Here is a 15,264-nt window from a genome sequence, read left to right on the forward strand (position 1 = left end):
ACTCTTCATTGAGAATAATTATTACTTATTTAAAAAAACCACTTCTCAACAGGATGTCTCATTTTAACACTATGTACTATTACCAAATTTTGGTGCTTTAAACTGTTTCCCTCAATAATCACTGATCTGATGTAAAAATGAAGCTTATAGTTGAGACATGCCAAAATGGGATCTATTCATCCTAGGTATATATTCATCTTATTGTGAGCTTTTAATTTGCTCAGTGGTAAGTATACCTCAATCACATGAAGGTGCCATATGAATGGAATTGTTGGCACTTCCGATAAGTGTAGTTAGAGACTAAGGATTCTGACTCTCTTAATCTTCATAATGGAAGAACCTTGAAGAACCTCTTTACGTGTTATTTTCTTGTCAAGATGCCTTGAGAAACATGCATTTGCTTAATAGCATTTGTGTAACTTGATTTTATTTGCCAAATTGAAATTAAAAAGAAAACTTGTTCCCTACTCATGTAGGAAGGGAGAACTAATAAAGTATAAATCCTTTAGGTAAGTGATAAATGGCATGAACTTTGACTTTGTTTAGATTTCAGACCCATTTTACCTGAAAGAGTGTGGAAAGCAAATAAGAACAGAAGAATATTTATTTTCATTGAAACAGAAAACAGTATCATGAGGTTATTTTAATGAGTAAGTAATGAGCAGAAACCTTGGGCAGGATGGCCCAATGGTTTTAAGCCTGCAGGTACTTTAGCTGTTGGCTTCCATTCAAATCCTGACTTTACCACTTATTAGGTATGTGACCTTGGGCAACCTATGGAAATTCTCTAGGACTCAGAAGCATGAAGAGATAATTATAGTTAGTACTTTACCTCATGGGGTTGTGGTAAAGATTAAAGGATATACTACCTGTAAAGTGCTTAGAACAAAGTTGCAAATTAGAGATACTCTCCTGGGAAGTTTAAAAAAATAGATCAAAAGATGATTCTAGTAGTAGAAAAAAGACAATCAATCACAAGTTTTTGATTGGATAACTACTACAGAGAAGGTGCCATGTCTTGCATTTGGATGTTAAGAAGAAAGACAAGTTATAGCTCAGAAAATATGAAACATGCTCAAAAGAATCTGACAATAAAAGCTAGCAGCATGTACTCCTTAGAAGACACATTCTGGGTCAGACTACCTGGGTTCCAAACCAGACTCTGGTACTTGCAAGCTTTGTGACTTTGGGAAAATCACTGAATCCTCACTGTGTCTCATATCCATCATATATCAGATGGGGATAATAATAATAATACATGGCTCACTGGCGTTATTGTGAGCCTATAATACCAAATATTGATGTAGGTTGTAAATGCCATGTAGTTCATCTGACAAAGATGGCTTAAATCGGATGACTAAGAAGAGATTTTATAAAAGACATATCATTATATTAAGATGTCAAAGAATATAATGGAGATGGTAATAGGCAAAGAAAGTAGGTTAGAGTGGCAAAAGTTCATTCTTAAAAAATCACTAAGAGGATCCTCCTGGTTTCTAGTCTAGCATGTAAGAAGCTTAGAGGCACAGTCTCATCTTTACAACAAAAAAAAGCCAGACAAACTAAAAATCACTCTTCTTATATCTGTCAGAGAATTAGAGGAGACATCACAAGGAAAACCACTGGATACAGGAAGGCAGATACTGAGAATCACATTTTACTGGAGCAAAACCGCGGAAGCAGGAAACACTGATGGAGCCGGCTCAGGGTGAGGAAAACGTAAACTGTAATTAACAGATTGCTGGAGGCTTAGCGTGGAAAAGCTTAAGAGATATAAACTCCAGGGGGACAAGTCTTAAGGGCATCCCCAAAGTCTTATCTCCAGAAGCTCTACCAAGTTCCCACAGTAAAGAACGGAGAAAAATCCCTTCTATTTCCTCCTGGGAGAGAGGAAAAGCAGCCATTTTGAAGTATGTCTATTTTTCTTAAAAAGGTCTAGACTTCCTATTTTACCTAAGGGGGAGGGAGAACTGAGAAGCATTTGTCAAGGTCACAGTAAAAAAACACAAGCTGGGGTGCCTGGGTGGCTCAGTCGTTAAGTGTCTGCCTTCGGCTCAGGTCATGATCCCAGGGTCCTGGAATCGAGTCCCACATCGGGCTCCCTGCTCGGCGGGAAGCCTGCTTCTCCCTCTCCCGCTCCCCCTGCTTGTGTTCCCTCTCTCACTGTGCCTCTCTCTGTCAAATAAATAAATAAAATCTTTAAAAAAACCCCAAAAAACAAACAAAAAAACCCCACAAGCTTACTGAAGGACTGTGATAGATCACAGAATTGTGGAAGGCTCCTATTCCCGTGACTTTACCACTCAACACCTCTCCACCTTACCACCCCATCAATAGGCTCCTATTGACTAGCAGGGGGCTGCAACTGAAAGGCTGCCACCCAGTCACTAGGGAGGGGCGCCTGGGTGGCTCAGTCAGTTAAGTGCCTGCATTCGGTTCAGGCCAGGATCACCAGAGTCCTGGGATCAAGCCCTGCTCAGCAGGGAGTCTGCTTCTCCCTCTCCCTCTGCCCCTCCCCCTGCTGGTGCGCACTCTCATTCTCTCTGTCAAATAAGTAAAATCTTTAAAAAAAAAAAAAAAAAAAAAGAAGTCACTAGGGAAACCAAAAGACAAGGGAGAAGTAGGAGGAACCAGGACGCCAGTAGAAATTACACCTTCTGACTCCTATAGCTCCAGCCAACAGTAAATAGTAAACATGACCTTACTTCCTGCCAGATAGACAGAAAAGTTCACACAGAAGGCCTGTTTACCTTGGTTCCTTTTATCTGGCACACTGTATCCACTATCAACAAAAAATTACAAGTCATATGAAAACAATGGTATGACCAAAAGATGACATTTATAACGCCCAGAGCATATTTGAGGAACAAGAACACAGAGTTTGTAGGAGAATTAAAGTCAGAAACACAATTTGGGGAAGAACACAGAAAGCCCTTAATGCTACCTAAAAGTCAATGGAGAGCTTCTGATGATTTGCAGGATTATCAGTCACCATTTAGTAATATTAATCCTGCATCAGCGAGAAGAGTGGCCTGGTTTAGGAGCATATTTGCATTGGAGATGAGTTTCCTTGATGCTGGCAAGAGCCCAAGAGTGACTTAAGATGACAGAAGTGAAAATGCAAAGTAAAAACACGTAAATTGAGAATGAAGAGCTGAATGAATTGGAAATTGAGAAAAAAAATTGTGTTAAACAATAATAATGTCAATAACAGAAATATTAGGAGCGGCAGGAAGAGATCCTTTCTGAAAGGAAGGTAAGCTTGAGTTCAGATATGTGACTTGCAGACATTGGAAATTATCCAGCTGAAAACTGACAGTGTGAGATTAGAACATGGAAGTGAAGACTAGAGGCATGCAGAAATTAGCAAATTTTGAACATTAAGAGAATGAAAACTCTGAGCAAGCAAAAAGTGTAGGAAGAGATTTAAAAAAGTAAAAGTCAGAATGCTGAGTAAGACTCACATTTAGGTTTTAGAAGGAAAAAGAAAAAGCATCAAAGACAAATAACATTAGGAAATACATATCACAATCCACTGCAGGTGAAAACTTCCAAGAAGGTGTGCATTGAACAGTAGTGTCAAGTGCAACATAAGAAGAATTATGAAATCATAAAGTTCTCAAAGGAGCTAGTACCTAAGCTCCATGAGAGCTGGTACTATGTTTGGTAAATGTGCATCACTATAGCATTTAGATCAGTGACCCAGAGTGGGTGGCCAAAAATTATTTGCTGAGGAAATAATATTTTTGCAGAAGACAAACTGTAGGGAACCAAAGAAAGTATGTATAGTTTGGTAGGATGTACACATAATTTTTTGTATTGTCTCTATCTTTGAGATATAAGAAAAAACAATAGTATTTAGAAGTGAAGTTGAGATTTTTTTTTCAAGATAAGAAAACTGTGATACATAAAGGCAAAAAGTATGATACAGTAATAGGCAGTTTAAGGACACTTAGAAAAAAGGAGTAAATACAAAAAGAAAAACTTTTGAGAAGATAGAAAGGATTAAGTTTAATGGTTCATTATTTTACTGAGAAATAAAGTCTATAAATAAATATGAGTTGGGTAAATTCCTTTTAGAGAAACTATAAGGCATGGATATTTGTAAAATGATGAAATAATTAACCTGAAAATTATGGAACAAGGTACTATCATATTTGAGGAATAATGCCAAAAGCATTATTTTTGGACATGAAAATTGCTGATATCATAAGAAGACTGTGTGTTACTATTTAATGGATGTACTTTGTTAATATACATAATGAAATATTCTGAAGATAATATATTGGATTAAATTATTATAATTGCACCACTTTGCTTTGTAAGTAGCTTCCACTTAAAATAGATTGGAAGCTGAATAGATTGTCTTTGGAGGTCCTAGCTGGAAGTGTGTGAATTCCTAACCAAGAGACTGCCCATCTTTAAAGAGATCCAGAGATAGGCACCAGTATTTCTTTAGTTGATTCTAGTGTCTTATTCACTTCGTAGGCAGGAAAGCCTTCCTTATGATGTGTGCAGTGTAATATAGAACAGGGCTGTCCAATAGAAACATACTGTGAGCCATATACGTAATCTTAGAATTCTTAGTAGCCACATTTAAAAGAGTAAAAAGAAATAGGTGAATTTTGGGTAATATATTTTATTTAACCCAGTGTATCCAAAGTGTGTGTATATATATATATATAAATATATATATATATATATATACACAATATATAAATAATTGTTGATATATTTTTATACTGTGCTTTTGTACTATATCTTTGAAGTCCAATGTGTGTTTTATTCTTATAGCACATCTCAATTTGGACCAGCCACAGTTCAAGGGCTCAGTAGCTTGTGGGGCTAGCAGCTATTATACTGGACCGTAATATTGGGCAGGCTACAGAACAAAGTCTTTTGAGTCATAGAGTCTGATATTCAAATCCTCCTCCTCAGTCACGCCTGTGACTTGAATTTTTTAACCTTTCTAAGACTTTAGTATCTTCCATGTCACAAAGTTTTAAAAAGATTAAATGAGATAACATGCATATCATCTTTTACACTGCCTGACTCTTTGGAAACATTTAACTGATATTAATTTCCTTTCTCTAGATCCCTCTGGAATTTCTCCTTTTGTCTGAAAAAAAAAATTTGTTTGGATTTGAGTGAATGGATAAGAAGAGCAACTGTTCAACATCCATTCAACTCTTCATAAAACTGAAAACAGGAACACAGTCCCCTTCCTTCTAGTGGCTACACATGCAAATTTCCTTAACTCACCTCCTCCCTGTATCCCCATAACTCCTAAGCCACCCCCCACTGGTCCTCTCCTGATTGATCCTTCTTTTACCGCCTTTCCCCCATGATCCTTCTTTTTCCTTTTTCCCCCATGACACTTATCAACTTCCAACCAATTATACATTTTTTTGTTTTAATTTATAATGCTTGATACTGATTTTTGATCCCTCTCTGCTATAATGTTAGCCACGAGATGGCAGAGATCCTTCTCTGATTTGACCTACATGTATTCTAAGTACCTAAAATAGTGGCTGGCAAAAAATGAGCTCAACACTTGTGAAATGAATGAATGGGGAAAAAAACACTTTTCACCATGCCAATGCATATAATTTTATATTCCATTTCGTACATATATCTTTAAAGAGGTGGCTGAAGCATCACACAAATCACATTTCTTTTTAACACTCTTCTCAGACTTTAATGTAATTATTATTATTATGGCATATTAAGATTTAACTCCTCTTAGTGCACCTAAAAAGTGTCCAATTTCAAACAGAAATCTGTTCTGAACTGGTATCATAATAAATTCCAGTGTATTATTAAATGATTAGATAAAAGGCAGGTTTACAAATTAAATCCTTTGATATATCTCAGTGTCATTTGAGGATCCAGGGAAGACATTATTTTTATTATTATCGTTTTTGTGTCTTCACTTCTACCTGTTGACAAATCTCTTGGTGTTTTCAGACTACCCAGTTCTTATTTCACGCTACATGTCATATTGTCAGTTTTTTTCACTTTGGGTAAGTCACACTCATCTTTTGAGGGAACAATTTTTAAAAACATCTTTATTTTGGAAAATTTCACATTTCTACCAAAGTAGAAAGAATAGCATAATGAACTTCTACCTACCCAAGACGCAGCTTCAACAATTTCAACCCATGGTCAGTTTTGTTTCCTTTGTATTAACACCTACATCCTTAACACCACTAATTTGAAAGTAATCCTGGATATCAAATTAGATCTCCTTTAACCACATGAGTATATATTTCTACAAGATTAGATTTTTTTCATAACTAGCATTTTATACTGAAAAATATCTTTATTTCCTTATTGTAATTAAAATTTTGGTCAATAGGTCACAGTTTATATTAAGATATATTAATACAGGTATAGATATAATTGTTGGAATATTATATAGATATTATATATACATTCCTATATTTTTATATCATTTTGCACATAAAAATGGTTATAGTCCTATAGAGCATGCTGGGGTAAACAGAGGTGAATAATGAGTCTTGCCGGCATGCAACTGATTGGCAGCTTTCATCCTAAATCCATGAGAAGCTGGGTGAGCTTACCCAGATGGGTTGTTTTTTTTTTTTTTAAAGATTTTATTTATTTATTTGACAGAGAGACACAGCGAGAGAGGGAACACAAGCGGGGGAGTGGGAGATGGAGAAGCAGGCTCCCCGCCGAGCAGGGAGCTCGATGTGGAGCTCAATCCCAGGACCCTGGGATCATGACCTGAGCCAAAGGCAGCCGCTTAACGACTGAGCGACCCAGGTGCCCCCAGATGGGGTTTCTACAATCAATATGAAACAAACACAGCAACAGTTTTCTAGAGAGCATGGAGAAAATATAACAAATGTCCACTACACGGAGTTATCCATTTCCTTCAGGGATAATTGTTCTCTTTTCACGTCCTCATCTCTCTCTTTCATGATATTGGTTGTGTTTAATTGCCTGCTGATTCTTGGTTATTCACTGAAACTTCTGAATGAAGGCTTTCGTTGCTTAGTGTAGGCAACTTGAAAGAATCTCCACTGCTGTTATATAGAACCGATTTCCTGAAAGGCTTCTTCCATGGGAGAATGAAAAGCAGGTGCTATATAGGTGGACTGGGGATGAGGCTCCCCTATAGGGAAGTAGTTCCCAACTTCAGCTACATGCTAAAATCTTATGAGGAATTCTTAAAAATCTTGATGCCCAGGCCACAATATTAACCAGTTAAATCAGGCTCTTAGTGAGTGGATGCATATAATTAGCATTTTTTTAAAACTCTTCAGATGATTCTGATATGCAGCCAAGTCTGAGAACCACTTTCTTTGGTGGTGGGGCCAAGGGGTAAGTAAGTAAGCAGGCAGGCAAACTACAATGCTCCAATTTTTTTTTAAGATTTTATTTATTTATTCTAGAAAAAGAAAGAGATGTGAGTGGGAGCAGGGGAGGGGCAGAGGGAGAGGAGAAAGAGAATCTCAAGCAGACTCCATGCTGAGCCTGAGATCATGAACTGAGCCAAAATCAAGAGTGGGAGGCTCAACCAAATGAGCCACCCAAACTCCCCTTTATGCTTCAGTTTTTTTAAATTCTTGGATGGAGTTATCTTTATTTCCCTGCAAACTTATAATGTTGATCCTGTGTAACTCCACACATGACTGTGTCTCTTTTTTAGGCTATAGTTATCTCATGATCATCTCTTCCCAGGCAGAGGTCTGCTTGTCTTTACATGACAGCTTTCTGATTATACTTTGTGAGAAAAAGCCCTTCTGTGGTCAGGGAAGGGAATGCAGGGAGTAGGGCCAAATTTCCAACTCTGCCAGGTGATCTGAGTGCTGGTTTCTGGTGAGTTACTCTGAAGAATTCTTCACAACCTTTCTTGGTATTTGTATAAGTCGGTTCAAACTGCCATAACAAAATACCACAGAGTGGGTGGCTTAAACAACAGGAAGTGATTTTCTCACAGTTCTGGAGGCTGAAAGTCCAAGATGGAAGGGTTGGCAGGGTTGGTTGCTCCTGAGGCTTCTCTCCTTGGCTTAGAGGCTTCTCCTTGTCTCCTCATGGGGTCTTTCCTCTGTGTGTACATCCCTGGGGCCCCTTCCTCTTTTTATAAGGACTCTAGTCCTACTGGATTCGGGACCCACACTTAAACCTCATTATTTACCTTTCTGCCCTGTCTCTGAATGTTGTCACATTGGGGGTTAGGGCTTCAACATATGAATTTTAGGGGGACACAATGCTGTCCAGAAGAGTATTTTTTATTTTGATCTTAGAATATCTATGTAGCTTCTTTGGGAAGACCTAGAGCGAACGCTATTTCCCTGGGCTGGAATTTCTGCCATTTTTATCCACCCATTCTGATCCCAACGGCCTCCTTCCCTGCTTCCTGGAATATCTCAAAGATTGCTGGTCCAATGATTGGATTTTAAATGTGATGATTTAAAAAATGTGTTACAGTACAGTTATTAGCTCTCTCATGTGTATGAGTGTATAGGAGTAAGATCAAAGTGAGCAGTCTGGTAAATTGTGAGTGAAGGCTCGCTTTTATATTTCTAACTCCATATCCTTGGTCAAGCCCCAACCCTCCCAAGCAAATGAATATGAGGGTTTCCCTCCACTCTGAGACCAGAGTGAGATGGTAATATCACCTAGACTGAAAGAGAAGTTAAGTGGCCTCAAATATAGAGGAAGGAGATTCATGATTTATGAAAGTATCTAATGGTAAACTCCTAAATTATTTCCTCACACTTTCTCTACAGGATACAACACAATAGTGAATATACATTAAGGACAAAGCCTGCTACCGGGAGGTCCTGGAGCGGGCTTGGATTAGGCTCCATACACCAGGGCTTCAGTTCTGGCTTTGTTACTCATTATACAGGCTAAGACAAGTCATTTAGCTTTTTTGGTTCCTCATCTGTAGGAATAATAATAATAGTACCTGCACCATCTACTCAAAAGGAAGTACAATTATCATCTGCCTAGCCTCCAGGGCTCTGTCAACCCAAGTATCAAGTAAGTTATATTTGTTGAACACTTACTACTTTTTTTTTTTTTAAGATTTTATTTATTCATTCGACAGAGAGACACAGAGAGAGAGGGAACACAAGCGGGGAAGTGGGAGAGGCAGAAGCAGGCTTCCCACAGAGCAGGGAGCCCGATGCGGGGCTCGATCCCAGGACCCTGGGATCATGACCTGAGCCAAAGGCAGACGCTCAACTGACTGAGCCACTCAGGCACCCCGAACACTTACTACTTTAAACCGTCATTATATACATTAGAGCATTAGTATCACTAAGATAGTTTGGAATATTTCTTGACCTTGTGCTGTGAATATACAATTGCACAATAGTATCTTCCTCTGGGTTAGATTGGGCAGCATATTTCATCCCAGTTACTTTACAAACATCTCCTTACCTCATACCCTTAGTTACCAACACATTGTGTATGTAATAGGCACTCAGGAAATGCTTGTTGCATTAATTAATCCAAAATACTTTGTGGTTAATAAACACAGAAGGACACAGACAGGTAACATGAGACCTACACAAGTATTACCAAGCGCTTTTCCATCTTCAGTGCTGAAGGGAACATAAAAATAGCAAAAAATACGACTCCTATCCTTCCAGATTTTAGAATTTAATTGTGGATATGGTCAATTATACTACGAAAAAGAAAATAAAGTTGTGAAGAAAGGAAAAAAAAAAGACAGAGAGAGAGACAGCAGCTATTGTTTTATACCTTCGTTAGTTCATGTCACCCAAATGTCACTCTTGCCATTAAAGCCTGTATATACTAAGCCTAAACACTATTCATGTGCACATGAGAGTGGATTAATGTCTGCAAGTTTCCCTCCACAGCTTCCGCAATGGCTCCAAAAAGGCTCATAAATAGGCCTGTGATGGGCATTGAAAATGTTCTCTTTATGGATCGAATTCTTCATCTTGGTAACAATAAGTGAAAAGATCCATAAATACAGTTTCAACTAACAGCAACATTGAGATGTTTAGAAATAGACCATAGGCTCTTTGAATCTGTTGGCCTTCTCATAAAGAATTTTGTTTTTCCCCAAGGGTCAAAATTAATTAATGTCCTTACAGTTTATTTAGCGGCCCATTTTTTTCAGAGATACATACACAAGTTCAGTGAGTCATATTAGTGTAGCAAGGATGATATAATCAGACTGCTTTGAAGCGAGTACTCTGTAAAAATATACTGTCTCAAGTAGTGATTAACAGGGAGGATAATAAAGTATTCTGTCAGAATGATTACTTCTTTATCTGTGGACAACATTACTTGTACACAATATTGCATAATGACCAGATTCAAAACTTTTCATGTGGTCTTTCATGAACTCACACAAGCTATAAAAGTTCAAAAGAGAAAATACATGCAGCCATTAATAGTCTTTAATTGTTCCATTAAAAGATATCAATGGATCACTCATGTTTGTTTCATTGAACAATGCACAGAACATTTCCCACGTCCAATGATTACACTTTTATCTTTTCCTAAACTGAGCCTACTACACTTTTGTACCTTTAGTAGTATTATACTGGCAGACATGCTCTGCAGTTTCCAAATACTGTCTTAAGATAAGGAGAGACTGCTGCAGATATTATCAGGAGACCTCACAGACACTGTATCTAAATGTGACTGTTGAGATCTTAGCAGCATAAATGAAAATTGGATTATTTCTCATAAGTTCTCAAGAAAGAAAAGTAAGTATTTATTCTCAGGAACTATCATAAAAGTAAAAAAAAAAAAATTCATCTAAATGTATTTTCACTGTTGTGATGTTACTATAGTGAAAGTGTTAGGAAATAATTTAAGAGTATACCCTTAGATAATTTTTATAAATTATGCTATATCCAAAAAGTAGAATATCATGTTAAAAATATTTCATAACATATAAACTCGGCCATAGTATATTTATCAAATTACTGAATCTAGTGGAAACCTATTTTTATTTGAAAATGTGTGCATTGGGGCATCTGGGTGGCTCAGTCGGTTAAGCGTTTGCCTTCGGCTCAGGTCATGATCCCAGGGTCCTGGGATCGAGCCCCGCATCGGGCTCCCTGCTCGGCTGGAAGCCTGCTTCTCCCTCTGCCTTTGCCTGCCACTCCCCCTGCTTGTGCTCTCTATCTCTGTCAAATAAAATCTTAAAAAAAAAAAAAAGAAAAAAGAAAATGTGTGCATTAAGAAAGAATGGCAAGATATACAAATATAAAGCTTACAGATGATTATATCACTCTACTGAGATTACTAGAGAAGTTGTTTTTCTTTTTTCTGCTTATTTATACATTTAAATTTTTAGGAAAAGATGTATTACTTAGTGATGTAAAATTGATGAAAAGAAATATTGAAGAAAAAATCAATATTAAGAGAGCAAAAAGATCACTGTTCAGGTTTTTTCCATGGTAAGACTTAAAGATACCCACCACAGTTTCCACAAACACATGTAGGCGCTACCATCATGTACGTTAGATTTTCTTTTGAGGTGCAATTCCTGTTTTACTTATTTTCTTTTTATTTTTAGATTTATTCTCCCTCTCCTCTACTCCAACCTTATCACTCATCCAAGTAATCCAGGCTAATAAACCCATATATCCTTTTTTTATCTTTCTCTCCATGCTCACATAGTTATTCACAGAGATACCTATGTAGAGTTATACATGTGCACAAATAAGGGGGCATTAGTCATTGTTTTAGAAAAAATTGGACCATACTGTAGAATCATTTTGTGTATTGCTTTACGCCTTTAATAATACGTTTTGGGGGGGTTGCCTGGATGGCTCAGTTGGTTAGGCGTCTGCCTTTGGCTCAGGTCATGATCTCAGGGTCCTGGGATCGAGTGCCGCATCAGACTCCTTGCTCAGCGGGGAGCCTGCTTCTCCCACTCCCTCTGCAGCTCCTCCTGCTTGTGCTTGCGCTCTCTCTCTCTCTCTCTCAAATAAATAAATAAAATCCTAAAAAATTATGTTTTGGAAATCCCTACAAATTAACCGTATAGTGCTAAACTTTCTCTTTTTAGTGGCTGCATGATATTACGTGCTGTGGATTTAACAAGTTACACTGGCCTCCAGGCTGTTCCTCCAGGTTCCCAAATGGGGGCGACATTGTCCCCCAGGGATAGCTGGCAATTTTTAAAGAACTTTTTAGTTGTCAATAGCAGCAAGATGAACGCTATTGGTATCTAGTGGCTAGAGGCCAGGAAGACGGCCAAACATCATACAGGACAGCACCACAATAATTCATTAGATCACCTAAAACATCACTCGGGGCCTGGGACACACCCATCGGGCATACTCTGATCTCAGGGCATTTGGCACTGGCCCTCCCTCTGACCACAATACTCTTGCTTAGGAATCCAAAAGGCTCACTAGTCACCTCCTTCAAGTCTTTTTTGAATGGCATTTTCCCACCACAGCCTAACTGACCAGCCTAGAAACTGTAATCCTTCCCCAACCATCCATATGCCTTCTCAATCTACTTACTCTATTCCTTTTTCCACTCAACTTCTAATGGGCCACATACTTTACTTACCATGTTGATTCAATTAGCTTTTCCCTCCTTCTAGAATATGAACTCCACTGTGGCAATTGTGTTTTACTCACTGATGTATCCCCAGCTCCTAGAACAGTGCCTAGCATTCAACAGGCCAATGAATGAACGAACAAGGGAACAAATAAATGACTGTATGAATGAGGGACATTCATTTTATTTCCCATTATTTTCAACTACAAACAATGCTGAGGTAAATATCCTTATACATACGTGCTTATGTGGTGGTCCTTTTATTTCTATATGGTCAGAATGCTTTCCAAAATGGAAAATTTCCCATAACCATGGATGAGTATTCTCTAGCTACCTGCTCTCCATTTCTCAGCCATCTATTGGTGGCTTTTGAAAACCTTTCCCCATCTTTTTATTTTGATTTGTATTTTTCTGATGACTTGTGGACTTGAGCATCATTTAATATTTTTGTTGATTATTTGAATTTGATCATCTGCGAATGAGTTATGCAGATCTTTTCTGGTTGTTAAAATTTTCATCTCCGGTAAGTCTCTAAGAGTTATCTATATGTATCCTACTTGTAATTGACACACAAAATTTTTTTTTTTTCTAACCTACTGTTTGCCTGTTAATTTTGCTTATGGAATTTTTAGGCCACGGCTATAATTTATCACCATTAAATATGTGCACCTTTTCTTTTGCAGCTTCTGGGCTTTTGGAAGTGAGACCATGTCTTTACATTGCACATAGTTTACCCTCTGTTTTCTTGCAAGAGTTTTATTGTTTTTACTTGTTGCATTTAAGTCTTTAATCCATCCAAATATATTTCTGTATATAAAATACACAAAAGTAAAACTGGGGCTTAATGTCATTTCATTTCAGCCATATAACCAGATATGCCAACACCATACTAATAAAGACTATATCTTTTTCCCCCTTGAATTGATCTCTGTTATATATTAAATCCTCCTAATTACTGACCTCAGTGTCTTGATTCCCTATCCAGTTCCATTAACCTCTAATCTTGTGTATACTAACTTCATGCTTTAAACAAAACAAAACAAAACAAAACAAAAAACCCAAACCACTCTTGGTGAGGAAGAAGAAATACAATTTGGCAGGTCAAAAGGAGTAAGAATATTCAATCTGGAGATGCATTAGGGGCCAACTTTCAAACAAAACTGAAGACGTAGGCTGTAATTGAATGTCATGATGTTTTCAATCTGCCTAAATATATAAATAATACAAGTATTCTTCTCCTTTTGCTAGTCATAAAAATGGCTGAGACAATCTTGCATACTTTTCCTTTGAAAAGTCATTTTAATTAATTCCATTATAATCTTGTTCTTTTTCATCATGCCTATGCTTCAACTGTTTTGAGTAATATTGTATTAGAGTTCTCCAGAGAAGCAGAACCAATAAAATGTGTATGAATCTAGAAAGACATTTACATACGGAGTTGGCTCATGTGATTGCAGAGGCTGGTAAGCCCCTAATCCACAGTGTGGGCTGGTGGGCTGGAGACCAGGAAAGCCAACGGGGCAGATGAAGTCCGAATGCAGCCTTGGGGGGAATTAATTACCTCTTGCTCAGGGAGGCCAGTCTTTTTTGTTCCATTTAGGCTTTCAACTGATTGGACGAGCCCCCTCACCCCACCCCCACATTATGGAGGGTAATCTACTCAAAGTTCACTGATTTAAATGTTAACCTCATCCAAAGACACCTCCAAGCTGACACATAAAAGTAACCAGCACAAATATCTCAGGTTATTTTTTTTATCCCTAAGAAAAACTAGATTTTATCCCTAAGAATATTTAGACGAGTTTTATCCCTAAGAAAATTTGTCTCTAAAATGATTTTTTATCCCTAACAAAAGTTAGATTCCTAAGGTGGGGGTGGGGAGGGGGGGCTCATCTTATTACCTGTAAGACCATTAAGGATTCCATTAACTTCAAATCACAAGGAAGGAGGCAAACCCTGTCAAGAGTTTGTTGATGTTCATTCCTTCCATCACCACTTACCTTTTACATCTCGGCCCCTACACTTCAGAGGGACTGGAACAACACTGGTGGCCAGCTGCTGGCCACTGTGGCCGCAAGAGAACTCATCACTGCTAACTTCTGCCTACTGCATGCATTCACCTGAATGTCCCCTACGTGTTGAGTAAATAAAATCTGTGTGTCTCTTAAAACAGGAGTCGTGGGTTTCCTTGCTGTAGTAGCAATGTTAGTTCTGGGTCTATTCAATAATTCAGAGGTTACAAAGAAGGATTAACTCTCTTCTCATGAAGGCTATTCAGCTCTACCCACACACAGACACAAGGAATGCTCTCTGATATTCACTCAAATGGTTAAGCCAGGGGTGAATTACTGAGCCTGGGAATCTCTGCTAGACTTACCTGGGGTGTGATCAATGTCTGGACTAGATGTTTCGGCAGGAATTCTGGTGCCAATGGCCCAGTCCAAGTCATCTTGAGAGTCCTGAGTAAGACCGCAGGCTGTGGTCCAGTTTCCTGAAGTTTCAAAATGGCAACTTCCTGCTGTGTTTGTATAACGGCCTATGGAAATGAAGATAGTAATAGAATGTTCTGGAAATGGACATTACACTTGGTATTATACTACATTTGTGATTGTTCAGAATCAGTGCCTGCCTTTTTAATTACTTATTAATAAATTTAAAGAACCAGGACATTTGCATCCACTGGTAATTTCAATTGTACACTGTAGCTTTTTTTTTTTATCAGAA

At 37.9% G+C, this 15,264-nt stretch overlaps 1 protein-coding gene across 1 annotated transcript in view; it reads right to left on the reverse strand.

Moving 5' to 3' along the window:
• MALRD1 (MAM and LDL receptor class A domain containing 1) overlaps nucleotides 1-15,264 on the reverse strand; it is a 794,826-nt gene that overhangs the window by 201,257 nt on the left and 578,305 nt on the right. Inside the window, exon 32 of the mRNA XM_044915239.1 lies at nucleotides 14,918-15,076. Coding sequence (XP_044771174.1) covers nucleotides 14,918-15,076 — 159 coding nt within the window. The remainder of the gene's footprint in view (nucleotides 1-14,917; nucleotides 15,077-15,264) is intronic.

Source organism: Neomonachus schauinslandi, chromosome 5 (genome assembly GCF_002201575.2).
Source record: "Neomonachus schauinslandi chromosome 5, ASM220157v2, whole genome shotgun sequence".
In the NCBI taxonomy this organism is placed as follows: domain Eukaryota; kingdom Metazoa; phylum Chordata; class Mammalia; order Carnivora; family Phocidae; genus Neomonachus; species Neomonachus schauinslandi.